Source organism: Acomys minous (assembly GCF_964271855.1).
Source record: "Acomys minous genome assembly, chromosome: 2".
Classification (NCBI taxonomy): domain Eukaryota; kingdom Metazoa; phylum Chordata; class Mammalia; order Rodentia; family Muridae; genus Acomys; species Acomys minous.
Genome location: NC_140484.1, coordinates 26769049 through 26791659, shown reverse-complemented (window position 1 = coordinate 26791659; position 22611 = coordinate 26769049). Strand labels below are relative to the sequence as shown.

Genomic DNA, 22611 nt, shown 5'->3' with positions numbered 1-22611 from the left:
CACAGAACAATTAAGGCTGGTTCTCTGTTCTTTGTATGCGCAAAAAGAAAGGCATCTATAAATCTTCACTGAGGCCATAGGAAGAATGGCATCTAATAATAAGTCACAGGGATTCTGAAATCAACAGGAAGCACTGACTATGCATAGACATTTATGTCTCAGTCAGTCACAGAGCTAGGAATGTAAATTACCTGCTTGTTCTGCATTTTGAATTCTTCACATCCCGATTGTAGCCCCCTCCCTCATCACCTCCTGATTCCCTCTCTCTCTCATCCCCTCTCCCTCCCTCCCCTAGTCCTCAAGGAGGAGAGCCCTTCTCCCCTAACATCTGCCCTCAGACTATCCAGTGTCATCTGTACTACTTGTATCCTCGTTCTCTGCAGCCTGGCAAGGCTGTCCTGCCAGGGGGAAGTGATCGATGTTGGGGAGGGGGGACCAGAATCTGTATCAGAAGTAGTCTCTCTTCCCCATATTGTGGAACACACAAGGAGACTGTGTTGCCCATCTACTACATGTGAGCAGAGGGTCTAGGTCCACATCATACATGGTTCTTGGTCATTGCATCAGTCTCTGTATTGTAGTGTGGTCATTCTATTATATTATGTGGCTAATATCTGGTTATGAATGATTATACACCATGCATGTCATTCTGGGTCTGGGTTACCTCACTCAGGATGACCTTTTCCAGTTCTGTCCATTTATCTGCAAATCTCAAGATTTCCTTGTTTTTAATAGCTGAGTAATGTTCCATTGTGTAAATGTACCACAGTTTCTTTATCCATTCTTCAGTTGAGGGACATCTAGGTTGTTTCCAGATTCTGGCTATTACAAATAAAGCTGCTATGAGCATAGTTGAGCAATGTCCTTGTTATATTGTGGAACATTTTGGGGTACATACTCAGGAGTGGTATGGGTGGGTCTTGAGGTGCCACTATTCACAGTTTCCTAAGAAAGTGCCAGTTTGATTTCCAAAGTGGTTGTACAAGTTTGCACTCTAACCAGCAATGGAGGAATGTTCTCTTTTCTCCACATCCTCGTCAGCATCTGCTGTCACTTGCGTTTGTGATCTTAGCCATTCTGATAGCTGTAAGATGGAATCTCAGTGTCATTTTGATTTGCATTTCCCTGATTACTAGGGATGTTGAACATTTCTTTAAGTGTTTCTCAGCCATTCAACAGTCTTCTGTTGAGAGTTCTCTGTTTAGCTCTGTACCACATTTTAAAAATTGGATTGTTTGGTTTGGTGGTGTTTAATTTTAAGTTCTTTATATATTGTGGATGTTAGTCCTTTGCCAGATGTAGGGTTGAAGATCTTTTCCTAGTCTGCTGGCTGTTGTTTTATTCTGCTGACAGTGTCCTTTGCCTTACAGAAGCTTTTCAGTTTCATGACGTCCCACTTATTAATTGTTGATCTTAGAGTCTGAGATGTTGGCATTTTGTTCAGGAAGTTGTCTCCTGTGCCAACGACAAAGCTTTCCCCCACTTTTTCTTCTAACAGGTTTAGTGTGTCTGGTTTTATGTTGAGGTCTTTAAGGTCTTTGAGGACTTTAGTTTTGTGCAAGGTGATAAATATGAATCTATTTGCATTTTATATGTAGATATCCAGTTAGACCAGCACCATTTATTGAAGACACTATGTTTTTTCCATTGTACGGATTTTTATTTATTTTTTGTCAAAAATCAAGTGTCCATAAGTTTGTGGGTTTATTTCTGGGTCTTCGATTCCACTGATCAACCAGCCTATTTTTATGCCAGTACCATGCTCTCTTTATTACTGTTGCTCTATAGTACTGCTTGAGACCCTGGATGGAGATTCCTCCAGAAAAAAGATCTTTTATTATACAGGATTGTTTTAACTAGTCTGGGTTTTTTGTCTTTCCATATGAAGTTGAGACTTGATCTTTCAAGGTTGGTAAAGAATTGTGTAGCTATTTTGATGAGAATTACATTAAATCTGTAGATTGCTTTTGGTAAGATGTCATTTTACCTTTTACATCTGTCCATTGTAAGTATTTTCCATGTCTCAGTCTAGGACAGTCAAATTTAGAGGCTCCCTACCTTCTCTGGGTTGCCCCTGAGCTACTCTTAGCTGTGATGTTCATTATTGTATATAACCATCTTTATCTTCTAAGGTGATTTCTCTTTTCTAAAATTTTTGCAAGTATTCATAAAGAACATAATTAAAATTTATAATTTCAGGACCCATTGAAATACTTATAAGCTTTTATAATCTCAACTATTAATATTTATTCCTCTAGCTCTTTCCTGTAATATTCAGTTAATTTGTTCATCTGGGATGGACAACCTGTCTCAGTTGAGTGACACTTTCTACTTCCCACCTCTGTAACACACTCACTAATTGGCTATTTTCTAACAGGCAATGGTCTGATCATTCATCCAAAGGGTAAGGAAAACATACTTTCTATATTGTGTAAAACACATGGTATAAAGCTGAATTGGCAGCTATCCCTCTCCAGGTCTAACCCTTGCCATATTTAGAACAACTTTTTAAGAGAAGGAATATGAAAAATAAAATGTTGTTCATTGAGCCTTGATTGCACACTGCTAGGTGAACCTCAGCAGCAGAATATGCCACCATGGAGCTATGCTGAGGGAAGCTGACTAAGGAGAGCCTGGTGCCCTGCCCTACTGCCACTCTGGCACACATATTGCAGACAAGGCCTGTTTGGAATATTCTGTGCCAAGGACAGCATCTAAGAATGAAATACATTCTCCACAGTTGAGTGGAGAGTGGGGTCTGACTTTCACACGTACTCTGGTGCCTCATATTTGGCCACGTCCCTTGGATGGGGAGGCCTGCTGGCACTCAGAGGAAAGATAGCAGGCTACCAAGAAGAGACTTGATACCCTATGAGCATATACAGGGGGAGGAAGTCCCCCTCAGTCACAGTCATAGGGGAGGGGAGGAAGGGGAAAATGGGAGGGAAGAAGGAATGGGAGGATACAAGGGATTGGATAACCATTGAGATGTAATATGAGTAAATTAATAAAATAAAATTTAAAAAAAGAAAAAAGAATGAAATGTGTTCATTTTCAATCATTTAGTCATTTAGCAAATATGTATTGAAGAGTCTGATGTGCTACAGGTGTGGTAATGTATGCCAGCTAAGTCACATGTGATATTTGTCTTTGTAGGGATTATATATTTACAAGTAAGTCTCATTTTTAAAATATTTAATTTACTTTTACCTCGCCATTTGTGTGTGTGATACATATGTGTGCAGTTGTACATATACCTCTGTGTGTGTGTGTGTGTGTGTGTGTGTGTGTGTGTGTGTGCCAGAAGGCAATGATAGTTTTTTTCCTCAATTACTTCATCTTATTTTCTTACTGAACTTGGAGCTCATCAATTGGCAAAACTGGTTAATCAGTAAGTACTAGGAATATTTCTGTTTTTGCCTCTGTAGGGCTAGGGCCATAGGCATTATTTATTTATTTTTAAATTATCACTTATGTATACTGTATTTTCAAAATTACCCCATTTCTTGTCCCTCTAACTGCTCCCATATCTCAAACTCATGGTCTCTTTCTTTACACACACACACACACACACACACACACACACACACACAAATAGATAGATAAATACAACCTGTCCATTTATAATTGCTCATATACATATGCTTTTATGGTTGACCACTTGGTATTGGATAACTAATTAGAGGGTACCTGATTTTTTTATGTAGATGCTGGGGTTTGAACTCAGGTCCTTGTCCTTGTATGGCAAGTGCTTTATTGATGGGGCCATCTCGCCAAACCCCTTGTCAATTTTTTAAAAAATTATTTCCTCATTTCTTTGCTGCTTCACTTGATTACAAAATACTCTGTACTATCCTCATTGCTGATGTCTCAATGTCTTTGAGCTATTCATTCAATGTGTCAGGTGCTTTTCTGGACACTGGCATTTTCAATGTGAAGATAAAAGGCAAATATATGTTTCTATGGAGTGTTCTACATTTGAACGAAGTCTTAATTCCTTATGTTTGCAAAACTCCCCTTGGTTTTACTATGCTATCTAAACTCATAAGTGGCAAAAAGAAAACATAAAAAAAAAAAAAAAAGAGCCAATCATTCTATAAAGATTCTAACTTAATAGGTAGGTACAGCACAGGCATTTCTAGTTAAGAGTTACTTAAATTGAAACTCACATACCCACTTTCTTCAGCTAACTCAATTATTTGTGTTTTAAATAAATATCAGTGTATATGACCTCGGATTTTCAAGTAGATCATAAAGCCGACTCAGCAGGTTTCTGTACCCAGGTGCATTTTTCTGCTCTATTTTCTTGCTTCTTCTGCAGAAAACTTCCACTAGTAAGCAGCATGGGACAGTATGAAGTACACATGCTTACTTTTTTCGGGGGTGGAACAGCTTTGTGCTCTCCCTTCCCAACCCCTCCCTACCCCAACACAAGGATGAGAATCAGCACTATGTAAGGCTTTCTGAACCAACACTTCACAAGGAGCATGTAGCTTGTTACAGTATATTGCATTGGTTCTACCTATGAAGCCAATACTGACACAGAGAGACTGAATCGTACTTTAAAGCTGCAAACACTACCACTGCGCCGAGCAGAATCTAAATTGATACAAATCTACTCGTAAACTTAAACAAACTACTCTAAACCTCATAACATACATATACCCCAAGTACTTGCGACTATGATCCTCGGACACTTCTCTCCTCCTTCCTTGTCAACTGTCAACCATCAACTCTCCCTCTCAACTGTCAATCTTTGCCTCCTTACCCTCTCCAGGAAGTCCCGCCTTCCACTTCCTGTCCTTCTGCCCAGCCCTGTATTGACAATTGTTACATCCACTCAAGACATTCCTCTATAGTAACTATTGAAGTGCTGTCCTTTATTTAGGATATGGTAGGTAAGCTTTTGTTCTGTGGGGTTCTTCAGTCACAGTGATGTTTCTTTTTGTGCCTTTAGACCTTAGAAGAGGAAATGGAGCCCAGTTGAACTCATTCATTCACTGGAGCAGTTGGATTCATCCCTTCATTACTGAACACCTTCTATGATCTGAGCACAACTTCTGTGGATCTTATAGTTTGGTTGACAAGTAAATACTGGCCAAGTGAGTGTGTGAGAACCACAGTAGGCAGGCTGGGTGAGCTGGGAGAACCAGGCCTTGCAAGGTTTGTCAAGCAGCCCAGAAAACATACCATAGCTTGCTTCCTTCCTTCTTCCTTCTCTCCCCTCCCAGGCCTTTCCCTTCTCCCTCCCTTTCTGTTCCTTTCCTCCTTCTCTCCCTCCCTCCCTCTCTCCCTCCCTCCCTCCCTCTCTTCCTTCTCCCTTGCTCCTCTCCCATTCCTTTAGCTTCTCCATTCTTTCTTGTCTCCTTCCTTCCTCCTCTGTTCCCTCCTTCACCCTCCCTCCTCTCTCCTTTATTTCCCTTCTCTCCTTTCCTCACACTTTCCCTTCTCCTTTCCCTTCCTGTATCTTTCCTTGTTGATAAGTATTTTTAAAGAAACACCACACAGCAGCTGGCCTTACAATGCTATGTGAATACAGCCACCAATGAGTTCTACAGATATTCAGCTGGCTCCTAGCTAAATCCTAGATAGGTGTGGATACAGTGATGCACATGAAAGGGACATGACTTTTCCTAAGTCACAGTTCACTAATTAGGATAGTAATAATAACAAGTGACATTTATTAAGGGTCTTCCACGTTTAGGTTATAATGTTAAGACTTTATAGCATATATCATAACCCCAGGACAATTCTAAGGTAGATATAATTAGTATCTGCATTTTAGAGATGAAGGCCTTAAGATCACACACCTCTAAAGCAGTGGAGCCACAGAGCCACTATGGATGAAGCTTTGAAGAATGAAAATTGGGGACAGTAGGCACATCTGCACACTGAGCAGCACACACTGATAAAGGGAACTAGCTCCCTCTTAGTTTTTGGTACTTCTAAAATCAAATAGAATTAGTAGAATTCTTCGTTAGAATTCAAGTGCATGGCATTTTGCATTTGATAAGGAAAAAGACCATTTACTACAGAGAAGGCTCCTACTTGTGTCATCCCTACTGGTATTGAGCTTTTCTTGTTCCTCTCCAAATACTGTGTTGGCACCTTATTGGCCAATTGGGCTGTCAACTTACAGGAGTCTAAAAGGAAAAGAGAAGGAAGCCTTAGCTCTTTCAGGCAGTCTACCATTCTGTCTAGTGAAAGTTTTTCCAAATTTAATTTTACTATTTTAAAAGATTATTCGTGTATGTGTGTGGTTTTGTGCATGCGAGTGCAGCGTCCTCAGAGGCCGCAAGATGGTGTTGGATCCCCTGGGACTGGGGTTAGAGATGATTATGAACCACCCAGTGTGAGTGCTGAGAATCAAACCCTGGGACCTTAACCCCTGAGCCATCTCTTCGGTTCTCATGAAGATTTTGATGTGGCCTGCCAGAATCATTTTAAGTTTCTGAATTCTACCATAGTTTGCTGTGCTGGTTTGTACGGAATGGCCCCCATAGTCTTAGGTATTTGAATGCTTGATCTCAGTGGTGCTGGTTGGGTAGGTTTAGAAGGTGTGGAGGAAGTATGCCACCGGGGCCAGCTATGAGGTTTTTTTTTTTTTTAAATCTTGATTACTGTTCTATTGCTGTGAAGAGACACCATGACCAAGGCAACTCATATGAGAAAGCATTTGGTTAGGCTTTGCTTACAGTTTCAGAGGGCGAGTCCATGATCATCCTGGTGGGGAGTATGGTGGCAGGCAGGTGGTTATGGTGCTGGCACAATAGTTAAGAGCTTACACTTGACCTGCAAGATGGTAGCAGAGAGGGGGGGGCGGGGAGAGAGAGAGACAGAGGGACAAATAGAGAGACAAAGATACAGACAGAGACAGAGATAGAGGAAGAGAGAGACAGAGACAGACAGAGATAGAGAGAGAGAGGAGAGAGAGAGAGAGAGAGAGAGAGAGAGAGAGAGAGAGAGAGAGAGAGAGAGAGACTGAGACTGGGTGTGGTTACCCGCAGTGGCACACTTCCTAATCCTTCTGAAACACTCCACCAAGAGGTAATCAGCCATTCAAATATATGAGCCTATGACGTCCATCATATTCAAACCACCATAGATTTCAAAATCCATATGCTAATCCCAGTCTGCCTTCTCCGCCATTTGCTTGTGGTTTGCGATGGAATGCCTCAGCTTCCAGCTCCTACCGTCATGCCTCCACTCAGCCATCATGGGTACTAACCCTCCGGAACTGTAACCCCCAACAACCTCTTTCTTGTGTAAATTGATCAATGGGTTTTATTGGAACAATATAGAAGTTAATAGTTAAAAGATTTGCTATTCATGCAGAAACTCCTAAACATCGCCTTTTCTATGTCCCAGGTGACTTGCCAAGGAGATTGACCTTTACAGCCTTTCAGGCATAGTGAAGACTGCTTGACTCTGCCTTCCTCTCTTACTCCTCCCCCAGCTATGTCCCACTGACTCAGACTTCAGAGGTAAAAGGAGTCTAGTTCGATCTAGTAGGCCTCAAGGTCACACAGTGAGGAACAAGATCCTTTCAATCATTAAAGTGTAGATTTTACTCCAGGGCATGTTCTAGGCTTTCTGTGTAGCATAGGTTCAAGGAAGAGTGGATCTATGTGTGGATCTGAGATAAATCTGGTCAGTCTGGCTCCCTGTGTGATTTTTTTTCACATTACTATCATTCCTTATGCCACAAGGTTTACTGAAGCTGATAACAAGCTTCCAGAGCTGTGGCCAAAAGCTTTCCTGTATAGAGCATCCAGCCTCGGGTATCTCAGAAAAACAACTAATGGAGTGTACCTTTGCCCTGAATCCTACTCCTTGGGTTTTGCTTTGCCCAGATAGACTCTTAGGGTGAGGACTGACATTATGTCCCAAGCATCTACTATAGACCTGGACCTGGCACTGCAATTCTGCACATATGTGACAGGAAAAGTAAACAGTGAGTGTAAAGAAATTACACAATTTTTTGAAGTCATTAGCACTGAGATCACTGAAAGCTACAGCCAGTTTTTAAAGTTTTGCATTAACTTTTTTTTTTTTTTTTTTTTTTTTTTTTTTTGCTTTTGGCTTTTGGCTTTTGGCTTTTGGCAATCAGAAACTAGAGTTGTTGAATAATAACATCAAATATTTAAAATTTTAGAAACAACAGTAACAGCCATCACAAAATCCTGACAAGCTAAAGCAAGGAAAAACAGATACTGCGGATCACATTGAAACTGGATTTACACATGGGAATAATCAGAAAGGAGCAGGAGGAACTACTAGAAAAGAAGAAAGTGGAAGAAAAGAGAATGAAGCAAGGGAGATAAATAGACAAAGAAACATAGACAGAAGGAAGGATGGATGGAGCAGAGGTGGAACACGTACTGCTGGGTGAACGTTCAGTGTCACTAGGATGCAGCTACACCCACAGCAAGTGGCCCTCAGATCATCACCAGAGACAGTGATAAACCAGCCGATGGAAATGAGAGGAGTAGAAATCACTTAGCCTGTACTTATGGGTTTATTCCATATCAGCCTCCCATACACATCACACCAGGATTAGTGTTAGCTCTCTACAATCAAGCAGCAGTAAGAAGACCACATGGTGTGGATTGTACCCCAGTGACTATTTCAGCCAGCCGTAATTACCATGTTCATCTGGAAGCTGAGTGGTTCCAGTAATAGAAATGGGTCACAGGCAGTGTGGGTTCTTGTCCTGCCATGTCATTATATGACCTTGGTTGGTCGAGGCTGTGGGCCTTGGTTTCTTTTTTCTTTAAATGTGGAGAAGAATTTCTTACCCTGATTATTTCATAGGCACGTTGGAAAGATGAAATGTGGAACGATATATACCCACATACTTTGATAAGAACAAAATGCCAGAAGAATGTAAAATCGACTTTGTGCTTTTTCACTTAACAAAGTGGTGGGTAGGTGGGGGTGGGGGTGGGGGTGGGCATGATGTTATTGTGTGCAGAAGGCTTGGTGACTCAAAGAATTGTCTTTTTTTTTTTTCTCTCCTCAGTAATATCTGGTCTGGGATTATTACTGCTTTACTGGTGATTTTAGGCATTCTTCAGAAATGCCAAAGGTGCAAACACTATTCCACTGCTATAATTTGTCACCCTTGCTGCCTAAGCAAGATGCACAGAGACAGTTCAGTAATTAAGCTTTTCAACGTGCATCATAAAGTTTTATTCTGGCAAAGGCTATATTTATCAGCTAACAAGTATTAAATCACCCCACTGCTTAAGTCGTTTCTCACTTGAATATGCACCTTTCAAAACACAGCAGCTTTCCTTGGCTGGCTTGACTAATAAAGTCCTTACTTGGAAATACAGTGGTGATCTTGTGGTCTTGTGAAGTTGAAACACACCCCAGTACTGTCCCTAAGCCTTGCTGACCCCCATCTTCTGAGGTGGGTACTGGTGGACTCCTTTGCCCTGCAGTCTTTTATTGCATCCTTCCAATAGCGAATAGGACATTCCTTAGCTATTTCTTTTCTAAAGGGAAGGAAGCAAGTGGAAATTCAAATGTAGCAAGGGTCTTCGGCATGATTGAAACAGTGAGGTGGCAATGATCTAGGGAGCGAGAAGGGAGGAGTCTCTGCTCACAATGTCAACGCCTTAACAAAATCTACAGGAGTAGAGGGATAGCACGCTTAGAATGAGTAGCTATGGAATGTCTTAGGAGTGGCTTGGAAGAATGTTTCTGTAACTAACCCATTTCCCTCTTTACCTGTTTTTTTTCCTCCCTTGTAAGACATAAGTGTGCCTTTGTTCTTAAAGGTTTAGGACACTTTCTTCCCAACGACTTCAAATGGATAGCTCTTTAAAACAAAATAGTAAAGACAGTTGAATGACTTTTTAGGAACTACAAAAAAAAAAAAAAAAAAAAAAGACAAATACTAGTTAAACATGGGCCAGTATCATGCGACAAACCACTTTTCATTACTTACATCAGAAACAACATTTTAGTTTTCCTTTCTGTGTTTTCAAATGAAGTGACATTAGCTACATTAGCTATATGCAGGCATTTTAGTGTTTTTTTTTTTTTTTTTTTAGTTTTGCCCATTTATTGCTAGAAGGCAAGCTACCCTCACAGGCCAGAGGAACAGACCCTTATTTGTTGATAAAGCAGAAACCCTGCCAGTGATCAGTAGGTATGCATGCAGCAAGAGCAAGCAGGTGAAAATAATTGAAACACTGTCAAGGGATAAACTCGTTGGATACATGTTTCCTAGTTTAGAAGTCTGAAACAATTATTTCTCTGCTTTCCAACTGAAGCAGGGGCTGGAGATGTAGCTCCAGAGGTAGAGTACTTGCCTAGCATACATAAAGCCCTGCGCTCAGTACTCAGCACTGCATGGCAGAGGGAAAGGTGGCTGTGGTGCTTTGAATGAGAATGGTCCCCAGAGAGCACACATTTGAGTGTTTGCTTCCCAGTGGGTGGAACTGCTTGGAAGGATTAGGGGGTGTGGCCATGTTGATGGAGGTGTGCCACTGCAGGTGGCTTTTGAGGTTTCAAAAACCCATGTCATTTCCAGTTAGCTCTCTCTACCTTGTGGTTGTGTCTCAAGATGTAAGCTCTCAGCTACTGCCCCAGTGCAATGTCTGCCTGCCTGCTGTCAAGCTCCCTGCCCTGATGGTCATGGACTCATCCTCTGAAACTATAGGCCCCTGTCTTCTACAAGTTGTCTTAGCCATACTGTTTCATTATAGCAACTGAAAAGTAAACAAGATGGTAGTTTATACATCTGAAATCCCAGCACTCAAGAGGTTAGATGTGTGTGCTGGGGGCAGGGGGGGTCATTAATTCAAGGCCATCTTTTATTAATAGCAGATTTGAGGGTATCCTTAAACCTATTTTTTAAAAAAAGATTTATTTATTATACATACAGTAGTCTGCCCACCACAAGAAAGCACCAGATCTCATTACAGATGGTCTGTGAGCCACCATGTGGTAGTTGGGAATTGAACTCAGGACCTTCCGAAGAGCAGATGGTGCACTTAACCTCTTGAGCCATCTCTCCAGCCCTCCCTTAAACCTATTTTTTAATTACTTAAAAATTAAAATGTAATTTCACCATTGCTCCCCTCCCCTTTCCTCCCCCAAACTCCTCCCATATCTAATCTCCACTCTCAAATTCATGGCCCCCTTTTAAATTATTGTTACATGTATGTATAAGTATATACATGCTGAGTCTGTTTAGTGTTGCTTTATGTATTGAACTCAGAGCTGACCTCTTGGTATGGGATAATCAATTAGGAGGCTTCTCCCTAGGAAAGGACAATTTTTCCTCTTCATCATTCCTTAGTTGCCCATAGTTCCTTGTTCAGGGGTAGGGTCCCCCGAGACTTCCCCTTTTCACCTTAACATGTCTATTGGTGGACTTGTTCAGGTTTTGTTTAGGCAGTCACACTGTGGCGATATCATGAGTGTAGCTTCCCTGTTATTTCTAGGAGACATAATTTGGCAGCAGATTTCCTGGTCCTTTGGTTCTTACAGTCTTTCTGCCCTCTCTTTCAAGATGTTCCCAGAGTTTTAGGTTAGTAGTTGTATTGTACATGTATCTACTGGGGCCAAGTACCTCATGGCCAGTTGTGGCTTTCAATGGTCTCCAATCTGCTACAAACAGAAACTTCTTTAGAAGAAGTCATGCTAATTAGGCAGACAATCCTACTACAAGAACCATAGCCTAACAAAAAAACCCACCACCAGGCATGAGAATCTCCCTTTGAGTTGTTGGCCAAGGAAATCCAAGAGCTATCCCTTTTCGTTGTATGCTATTATTGTTGCCCTTTGTGGCCTCCAGAGAGTGATGGTAAGACCCTATTGCTAGAGACACTATGCACTTTGGACACAGGACACGGGATAAGTGCTGGATCTGACCTGAAAGTCTCTGAAAGTCTCTTCCCTGAGACTAGTTCTCACAGTATTGGAAGGTGCTATGCAAGATGGCTAAGAAGGGAGGGAAGGAATCAATAGTCCTATTCAACTGTGATACCTATGAACACAACAATGACTGGGCAAGATGTCCCGAAAGCTGCAATAGTGGCATTTGTATCTTGGTAGTAACCAATAGCTGTCTAATAAGACAACCTGCTCAACAAAATGAAAAGCATGCCTAATGCTAGAAACCTAGCCAACTAGCAAGAGCTCACAAAGTTATAGATTTTAGAGAAGAATCTACTACTACCACTTTACTTAACCAGCGTGACTCCTAACTGCATTCTAAACATTTACTTTTACACCTACACACTTTAAAAAACAGACAAAATAGCATTAGTGTGCTTCCAAACTTAATAACAAATAGCTTGTTTGGAAACTTGAGGCTTAGCTTCTCTCAAGCCAGCAGACACAGAACTAAATAGTGAAGTTATGAGTTACACGCCAAAGCACTGAGTTAGGAAATATTGAGTGATTTTAAATGCATCTGTCTTCTGTTCTGTAGAATTGTTGTGGAACAACAGAAAGTTCATCAGCTGTGACACGGTCCAGGGCCTGTGATGGACAGCCCCAGACTCAGGAGATCTAGTGTTAAAGATGGATAAACTTCCTCTCAGCATCTAGTTAACTTTTACCTCACATACAAAGATGAGAATTTGCTTTAAGGCTAAGAAGTATTGTGTGACTTGGAAAATGAAGATGATTCATGTAATTTTTCTGCTAACTTTCTGGGGGTCCCTTTGTGGGTCAAGCAGTTCTTCAAACTGTAGTCTATGTGATCTACTGCCCAGAGCCTTAGTAACTAGGAAAGTAAATGGGACACAAAACTTACTCCATGTTTCAGAGACATCTTGCATTTCAGTCATTTGCAAAAACATCAGTTCAAGGATATGCATAAAGTTCTAAAATGAGACTTGGTAATGATTGTTATTTATTCAGAAGTGAAATTTTCAAAAGAATAATAAAGGTTTCCCATGAATGAGAACTTTGATTTAGTATAATTGTGGAGATGGGTTATTTGTGCCTCATAAGCACCATTTTCTTTCCACAAGGGTTGGTAATAGAAAACCAGAAAAATAGGCAAGAAGTGAAGTCTAAGAAATTATTATTTTACTATGGATGGTAGCTATCAAAATTATAACATTGTTTTTGTATTTCATATGAAAAATGACAGTAAGTGAAGACATTTTCCCAAGTAATTTCTCTCCCCAAAAGGGAAAATAGAATAATTTATAACAGAAGTCTGCAAAAACAAAAAATCCCTAAGTAAATGTAGAAACCAAGAACATAGACACTAAATACACTTCTTTAAAGCTTCCACGACACTCAGGGCAGAGGCGATGCACCCATCAAAGTTGGAGTGAGTAAATCCATCCCCTGCACACACCAAGAAAGGGTTGAGGTGAAGAGTCATCTGGCCAGGACTGTTGGCAGCTGAGCTTGTAACCTGAAAAGCAAAAATAAAGAAAAAAGTTGGAGTTGACCTTCAGTGTGCCACTGCACGGTCATGGCAATGTCCAGCAGGATTTTGCTACCTGGAGACATTACAATTTTATTTGTGAAAAAAGGAGACTATTCCAAAGGTTTTCCCTTGTCAAAATATTTGCATATACATCCTTAAATGGTTAAAGTTTCAAGTAACTTCTAGATTTGTAGATACTATGGTCTGAATGTTTATTTACTCACTCTAAATTCATATGTTGTGCTCCTGTGCTGGCTAGTTTTATGTCAACTTAACACAAGCTAAAGTTATCTGAGAGGAGGGAACCTCAATTAAGAAAATACCTTCCTAAGAGCAGGCCTCTAGTGCATTTTCTTAATTAGTGATTAATGAGAGACGGACCAGCTCATGGTGGGTGGTGCCATCCCCTGGGCTGGTGGTCCTTGGTTCTATAAGAAAGCAGGCTGAATAAGCCATAAGGAGCAGTATTCCAGTAAGCAGCAGCCCTCCATGGCCTCCAGGTTCCTGCCCTGATTGAGTTCCTGTCCGGACTTCCTTCAATGATAAACTGTGATGTGGACATGTAAGCCAAACAAACCCTTCCCTCCTCAAGTTGCCTTATGGTCTCAGTGCTTCTCACAGCAGTAGTAACCCCAGCTAAGACAGCTTCTAACCACAATGGTGACGGTATTAGAGGAAAGGACCTTTTGCAGTGTGAAAGATTAGTGCCTTATAATAGTCTGGGGAGCTTGTTGAGAGCTTCTAACATGGGAGCACACCGTTAAAATCCTCCAATGATGAAGAAAGAGGTCCTTACCGGACACTGAACCTACCAAGGCCTTGACCTTGGCCAGCCTCCAGGACTGTGGGAAACATGTTTCTTTTGCACATATGCCCTTCTGTGATGCTCTGTTAAGCAGACTGAATGGACCAAGACACCTACCTCTTCCCCTCCTTCCTCATGTACTTACTGACCACTGTTCTCAGAGGTTTTGTCTCAGGACTGGAGCAATTGAACTTTAAAGCATCACATCCCTGTCCTAGGCTAGAGAGTGACTTCCTTCAGTGCTTCCTACGTAGTGGAAGGTGTTTCAGCATCTGTAGACTGCACTGCACAGTTGGATTAGTACAGTGCTACCAATCCATGGAGGCGACTACAGGACTGATGGATGCATGGCTTTGACAGTCTAGGTTTCCAAGGAGAAGACACAGCATATATAAATTGCCTAGTCTCTCAGTCTCTCTCTCTCTCTCTCTCTCTCTCTCTCTCTCTCTCTCTCTCTCTCTCTCTGTTGTACATAAATGTTGGGGGTAGGGGTAGTGGAGAAGGGGCATGGCAGAAAGGACAGCTAGAAGGGATGCAGATGTTCACATATTAGAAATATAATAAATAATAAGTAAAAATAGCCATTGAATATGTAGAATTTTCTACTTAATGGGAGAAGAATGAGCTGAAGGTAGAGATTTATTCTACTTTTCATACCAAGGTCAATAATGTTAGAAATGATAGGGGCAGAGGTTGTTTCCAGGAAAAAGCATTCACAGTCTCAGGTGGATGATGTCATTAAGCCTTTACAGTCAAGAGAATAGGGGGGACTTAAGTTTAGTTATGTTGGACAGTTACATGGCTGTCTATTGAGGCATTCCAGACACCATAGAATACCACCATAGACATATCTATGACAGTAGAAAGTCACTTGGCCTTCATGGCACAGCTTTGTGACACAAAGCATCACATGGCGGCTCTTTGCTTCATAGAGAGTACGGCAGTAAGGTAAGGGCTAAATGGATTTGGGTCCTCTAATATCAGGGAAAGAATAAAGACAGGTAACTCATTCTATTTGGACTGTGGTGTGGCAATTTTAGACTCTAGAGTGAGGTGTCCATACCCTTAGAGTTTATTTCAGGTCTGTTACTGTGTGTGCATGTAGTGTGTGAATGTGCACATGTGGGTATGTGCATGTTCAGGTAAGAGGTCCGCAGAGGGTGTCTTCTTCCATCGCTCTCAACTTCTATCTGTTAAGACAGGGTCTTTCCCTGAACTTGTAGCTCACAAATTTCGTTAGGCTAGGTAGCCCATGAGCTTTGGATCCCCTATCTCCACTCAGCCAATACAAGGATTACAGGATACTCCTGGCTTCTTATGTGAGTGTTGGCTATGTCAACTCAGGCCCTTGTGTTTGCATAGCAAGCACACTTACCAACTAAACCATCTCTCCTAGTCATCTCTCAGAATCTTTTTAAAAAGTGGTTCCCAACCTGCTGCTGTGACCTTTAAATGCAGCTCCTCATGTTATAGTGACCCCCAACCATAAAACCATTGCCTTGCTACCTCATAACTATATTTTTGCTACCGTTACAAATGCAATCATAATGTAAATATCTGATATATGGGTGGTCTTAGGTGACCCCAGTGAGAGGGGCATTTGACTGCTCCCCCCCAACAGGGGTCATGACCTGCATGTTCAAAACCATTGTTTTGCAGAGATAGCCTTGCTTATGTGCTATGTTTTGTCTCTCCTGGCCCCTGAATACTGGAGATTGATCCTTCAGCATGCTAGGCAAGTAGTCTACCATGAAGCTGTTCTTAGCCCTTCTATTTTGTTTTAACAAGAGATAAAACATCTTGAGACACTCACATTACGCGGATACAAACATATTGCTGATAGCCTCATAGTCAAGCTTTTCAGGAGGCAACTTTATGGAAACATCTACACCCCCAGAAGATAAATGTGATGCTTTTGAGATAAAGACCCTCGGGTAGTAAAGTAGCACATATAAAGGACAGAGAAGCACAGACTGAGGGATTTAACTAGAGCTTTCAACTTCTGCTTAGGTAGGATGTTAGCAAATTGGAGTATTTGATTTGTCAGTGAAACATTAAGGAAGTAGAGATACTTCTAAGGTCTTAGATATTCAGGTGGCAACATATTCCAAGTCTGAGAGCAAGGGGGTCATAGTCTTCATGGAAACAGCATATGTGGTGAAGAGAACAAGGCAGGACCTGAGACTAGCCCCCGGGTAAGCTCTGGTGTGATGGCACTTCATTATGGGGAAGGCTTGAGAGTTTTCGCTTTATTCTTTAGGTGGATTTAAGTCACTTAGGAAAACAAAACAAAACAAAACAAAACAAACTCTTGTCTTTTCTGCCTTGAATTTATGAATCCAATCCCTCTAACTGTATAGGAGCATTACAGTAGCCACCCAGTGCAGGCAGGAGTCCTTTCTATACAGACATGCCACACATGTAAACCAGAGAAACCTGACTTTCCACAGGGCTGTTTCAGCCCTGACATGTATTGAGATGTGGTTCCTGGCTGTGGCTGGAACCATAGCCAAAGGCTGTATTATTGTGAGAGATTGTGGTTTCGACAATGACAAGATCCTCTCTTGCAGGACTTTCCATTTCACATGGCTGAAGATACTTGCCAACACACACTCCATGCTTTCACGTTTTCCTCACTGGGTAATTGCAGAATGGGTGATTCCACCTTCAGTGCAATGGGATTGATTTCATCCAAACTGCTGGCTGGCTCATCAGAGGCCCACTTCTTCAGCCACGTGATCAGGCATCTGGCATTTACTAGTCAGTAAATTAAATTATATGGCACTGACAAATTACCAGCTCACAACTGAGCAGAACATTTTTCCTAAAGCCCTCTCTGCTTATCATTTGTAAGGCTAAGAGTGCTTCCTCTGAGTACTGCGATACCAGGCATGCACCATTGTACCCAGCAAAGAAGAAATCTTTATAGAGAAAATGTCCCTATAAGACTGGCCTGTAGGAAAGGAAGTCTGTGAGGTATTTTCTTACTAGGCGATTGATGTGGGAGGGACTAGCACATTTGGGTGGTCCCATCCCTGGGCAGGTGATCCTGGGATGTATGACAAGGCAGGCTGAGCAAGCCAAGAAGCAGCCCTCCATCACCTCTGCTTCAGTTCCCTCCCTGCTTGAGTTCTTGCCCTGACTTCCCCAGCTATCAGCTATTACCTGGGAGTATAAGATGAGATAAATCCTTTCCTCTCAAAGTTGTTTCTAGTCATGGTGTTTTAACACACACACACACACACACACACATACACTTTTATCACAACTGTAAATACACCTTTTGTAAACATAAAAAAGTTAATAAATATACTGAGTAAGTCTTTCCCGAGACTCATTCACACTCAGGATTTAACTTCACCGAATACACAGGGCTGTTGACTTAACATGTCCATTTTCTTCCCTATACAATCCACCCCTCAGTACTGTCTAGAGCAGTGGTTCTCAGCTTGTGGGTTTGGGACAGTCCTTTCACAGGAGTGGCCTAAGACGAGCAGAAAACACAGATATTGCATTATGATTCATAACAGTAGAAAATTGCAGTTATGAAGTAGCAAAGAAAACAATTTTATGGTCGGGGTCACTACAACATGAGGAACTGTATTAAAGGGTCGCAGCTTTAGGAAGGCTGGGCACCACTGCTCTAGAGCAAGGGCAACATGGCTTTCTTATGGGAGTGCATTCCTGAGTTCTATTGGTGTTTTCCTTGGAGCCACAGATGTCTCCTATGCAAGTTCAGATCATACATTGTAGGAAAAGTGTTCAACTGGAGTTTCTTTTCAGTGGAAAAAGTTTCCTGACAGTGGCCAGACTGCTTAAATAATTAAATAATTTGTTGTGGGCTGACCACTTTAATGAGAAAAATAACCAACTTTACATGTATGAAAACTGTATCTTGACTGTCTCCTTGCCCCTGGAAGGCATCTTATAATGGGTGAAATAAGACAAATATTAAATAGATTAAGAGAGGAGATATGGTGACATACATAATAAGTAGCAAAAGCCGATGAATAAAAAAATAAGAGAGCGGCAGGACCCTTAATGCAGGACCTGTCATGTGTACAGCATACCATTTTCTGGACCTTAATGCATTTAGCCAATATAGTTCAATTTCTTCATTTTCTCAGCCTATCTAAATGAACAGCATCATGTTAGAACAGACAGGAATAGCTTCCGGTCAGAGCATCAACTTCTTCACCTACAAAGGTAAAATCCAGAACCATGTTTGGTTTTCTTCCAGACAATTCATCTTGTAAGGCAAATTTCTCCAACTGTGTCACAGGGTGTCAGGGTGACATGTATAGGAACTCCTGACAGACATCAATAATCAATTGTGGCATTCTTTCCCACTGAGCCCAGAAGTGGCTGCAACACCTTTGCTGCAGTGCTCCAGGCAGCCACAACCAGCTGACTGGAGCTGGCAGTGGTTAGGAATCCTATATACCAGGAGGCTAAAGAACAAATGTGTAATCAGAAATATAGGAATAAGTTACTTGCTTATTTCCCTTTCTTCCCACAGAAGCTAGGATAGCCTCATGCTTTGCCTTTCTCCAAATTAGAGACCTTTTAAAAATGTGAAGAAAAAAAGGATTGTAGCAGAGACACTTCTTGTATGTCAGATGCTCACTTACAATTCCTTCTAAAATTTTCTAAACTCCCCTACAGACTACCGCCCTCTCATAGACTGTCATAGCAGGACTCTGACTGCGTGTGGAAATAATGCTTTGTCTGCAGGTGTCATTTTGCAGAACTGCATATTTAAAAGATCAGAGACTGCGGGAAACTAGAGTTGGAGAAGATGACACCTGACCTAGGGAGCTCAGAGGCAGGAGCTAGCCACACAGTGAGCATCACTGGAATGCAGCTCTGCTGCCCCAGCCTCTGCTTTTAGCTGCTGTGATTCATTCTTTGCAGCCAAAGCCTTGGGCTTTGTGCTTCTGCTTTGAGGTGCTGGTCCAGGAAGGCAGCTGCTTTAAAAAGAGATGATTTTGATATAAATTAAAAAGATATGATCTGGGATGTGGGCCTTTTCATCAATCTACCATTTTGGTGTGTCTTTGTGCTTTCAATATCTGTGCTTGTACCTTTGTTGAAGACACTATTGTGGTGGAAATCCCTCACAATTCTTAAGGCCATTGGAAAATTATTTGTACCAAAGGAAAGCATTTCTGTACAATTTTCAGTTCCCCCCATAATACTTCACATTTTCAAAGCTGTTTTCATTGTGGAAAAGCATGTGCCAATTACCTCCAAACATAAACAACATATATGGAATCTGTATAGTTCCATCAATATGTTTCTGATGGCACCTAGTATTTCTCCTTATCCCATGGGGCTGTATTCCAAGATACCCAACAGAAATCAAGGATAACACTGCATAAAGATGAGTTCCTTCTACCACTTATGGCTTTGCTTCCATAGTTCGCTTACCATGGATAACTTAAGACAAAAAAAAAAATAACGGAAACATTCAGACATCCAAAGTAACAAGATATACCTCTCATCTGTCTGGAATGGGAGCCATCTCTATGCCCAATGTATCCATGCTATATGCAGTACCTGCCTCATGGAAGTTCTTCATATACATTTTATTATAATATATTATTTTAGTTGTCTTATTTTACTACTATTTATTATTAATATTTTGTTGGGTCTAAGTTATAAAAAAAACCTTAACACTAGTACATAGGTACAGGAAAAAACAGTATATTCACAGGTTGAACTGCTGTCTTCAATTTCAGGCATGCATTGGGGGGTCTAGGCATCAATCATTCATGGATAATGGAGGGAATATAGAATGAGTTAATTCATATAAAAATTAGCCTTGTAAGGGATTGGATATTCTTATCATATTCTTATATTCCAGAGAGTCACTTTAATTCTCCTGGGCATATATGTGTTTTGACAGCAGAGACGTCTACCTCACTTGTAATCTTAATAGTAATATTGTATCTTTGAAAAAAAACCCAAAAACTTAATGCATTCCGGTGGATCCATTAAGGGTGACTCTTAAATTTTATTTGAACCTAGGGAATCCTGTTGTCTCTTGCCTGAGGTGACTGACTATTAAGATCCTTGCCTTGCATTTCCCCTACCCTGTGTGTGTGTGGTGTGTGTGTGTGTGTGTGTGTGTGTGTGTGTGTGTGTGTGTGTGTGTGTGTGTGTGTGAGGCACTGGCCACATGGCAATAATGCAAAGCTAGAAAGGCTGAGATGGATAGAACTGACTCACACACGTCCACAGCTCCTTGGCTTCTCTAGCGCGCTGCACTGTAAGTGGAAACTCAGGCTGCGACACCTGAATAAGTTGTGCTGTAATGGCGTGCTCCTCGGCCTGTGGTGGAGCAACTATTACAGGATGGGCCTCTAGGAGAAGTTTAGATCACTGGGGATGCTTGAACTTCAACTTCTATTATACTTCTCGGTTGCTGTGAGGTGAGCAATTTATTTCCTCTATGGCTGCCTTATTTTGGGTCTTATTGCTGTGAAGAGACACCCTCACCACTATCATTCTGATAAAGGAAAACATCTCAGGTTCGGCTGTTTAGTCCATTATTACCACGGCGGGGAGCATGGCAGTGTGCAGGCAGACGTGGTGCTGGAGAAGCAGCTGTGTTCTGCATCTTGATCTGAAGGCAGCAGGAGGAGACCGTGTGTCACACTGGGTGTAGCTTGAGCATGTATGACATCAAAGCCTGCCTCCACAGTCATAACACGTCCTCCAACAAGGCCATGCTTCCTCATAGTGCCACACCTTATGGCCGAGCATTCAGTCACCCGCGTCTATGTGGTCCATTCCTATCCAGAGCACCACAATGGCCTTCCCATCATGAAGCATGACCTTGTCCAGATGACCATGGACTGAGGTTTCTCAAATCATGACGTAAATAGTTCCCCCAGAGAGCTTATTTTCTCAGGAATTTTGCCACAGGACCATAGAGCTAACTAACAGTCTAAATAAATATGTCTGTTTGGAAAGTAGACACATCCACTTTAACTTTGAAAGCTGGGGAACCTAATAGTTTACACCACTATTACCTCACTGTAGCTACATGAGGATTTCAAGTAGTGTTGTTGAGGGGCCACACACAATAAAGGCTTCTTTGAAAGCTTTAGGTATCAAAGAGTAATGAGATCACTTCTTCTGGGTTACTTTAGCCAGTCAACACCCATACCTTTAAAAATGCTTTCCTAAAGATTCTCTACATGCTCATGTTTTTGTGCTATGCCAGCAACAACACACACAGGGAGCATATCTGTTATATCTCTATATATTACTATATCCTTCAGGGTAGTGATAAAATTATGTGTCAACCACACAGTATTTTAAAAAATTTATTTATTTATCAATTCATTCATATTACATCTCAATTGTTGTCCCATCCCTTCTATCCTCCCATTCCTCCCTCCCTCCCACTTTTACCATATTCCCCTCCCCTATGACTGTGACTGAGGGGGACCTCCTCCCCCTGTATATGCTCATAGGGTATCAAGTCTCCTCTTGGTAGCCTGCTATCCTTCCTCTGAGTGCCACCGGGCCTCTCCATCAAGGGGATGTGGTCAAATATGGGGCACCAGAGTTCATGTGAAAGTCAGTCTCCACTCTTTCCTCATCTGTAACCACACAGTATTATTGAAAAAGTTACCCAGGACTGGAAATAATGACTTTTGGGGGGCATTCATTATATCTTTTTGCCCAGTTTAAAATCTATTTCTTTGAATGATTCACCACATCTGACTCCTGGCTAGTAAGGATCTCAGTGCCACCGCATCTCATGCTTAGAATTTAATATTCATAAAGAGCTTCATCAACACATGGGTACCTTCCTGCTGAGAAGGTGAATTTTAATTGGACTGTCTGTGTTCTGTTTATCAGCTCATCTTTCCTCTGGCTCACTCATGTCTCCAATGTTCTATTTATTTAATGGCGATTTCATAAGCCCATTTCTTTGTTGCACTTTAGGGAAAGTCTTACTTGTATTATGGATGCTTGGCTGCAAAGCTTTGGGTCTAGTATGACAGAGAGATGCTGTAAAATTACTACTAGCTACAATATATCCTCGGTGTGGGAGAAAATGGTGTGGTTTGGTCAATTCTCAGTGGGGCTGTTCACTTTATTGGTATTTGTCTATCCAATTTTAATAAACCATTGGGCAGATTCAGGAAGGATGTACCACAAATCAATGATATGATCCATGTGGTAGCATATTCAATGTCGCAAACAGCAAAGGACATACTTTTCTGGCCTTATGAGTTTGATTGCTGAGGTCTACACTGGGTCTCTTAAAATTCTGAAAGCACTGAAGCAGCCTATTTAGATAAACTTTAATCAGAAGACGCATACAATAAAGAACAACATATGGCTTCCCCCAGCACTGTCTCAGAACAGACGACACAAT

General features: G+C 41.4%; 1 protein-coding gene and 1 long non-coding RNA gene across 3 annotated transcripts in view; one reads left to right on the top strand and one right to left on the bottom strand.

Moving 5' to 3' along the window:
* Nucleotides 1–22611, top strand: part of LOC311592196 — a 75917-nt gene that overhangs the window by 36350 nt on the left and 16956 nt on the right. The gene's annotated exons all lie outside the window — the stretch shown is intronic.
* The window catches only part of RNLS (renalase, FAD dependent amine oxidase), a 269436-nt gene continuing 259679 nt past the window's right edge, over nt 12855–22611 (bottom strand). The window contains exon 7 of one of the 2 annotated variants that reach the window (XM_084772254.1): nt 12855–13393. In XM_084772254.1, the coding sequence (XP_084628380.1) occupies nt 13241–13393 (153 nt within the window). In that variant the 3' untranslated portion in view covers nt 12855–13240. The remainder of the gene's footprint in view (nt 13394–22611) is intronic. The other variant, XM_084772255.1, reaches the window with a different exon arrangement.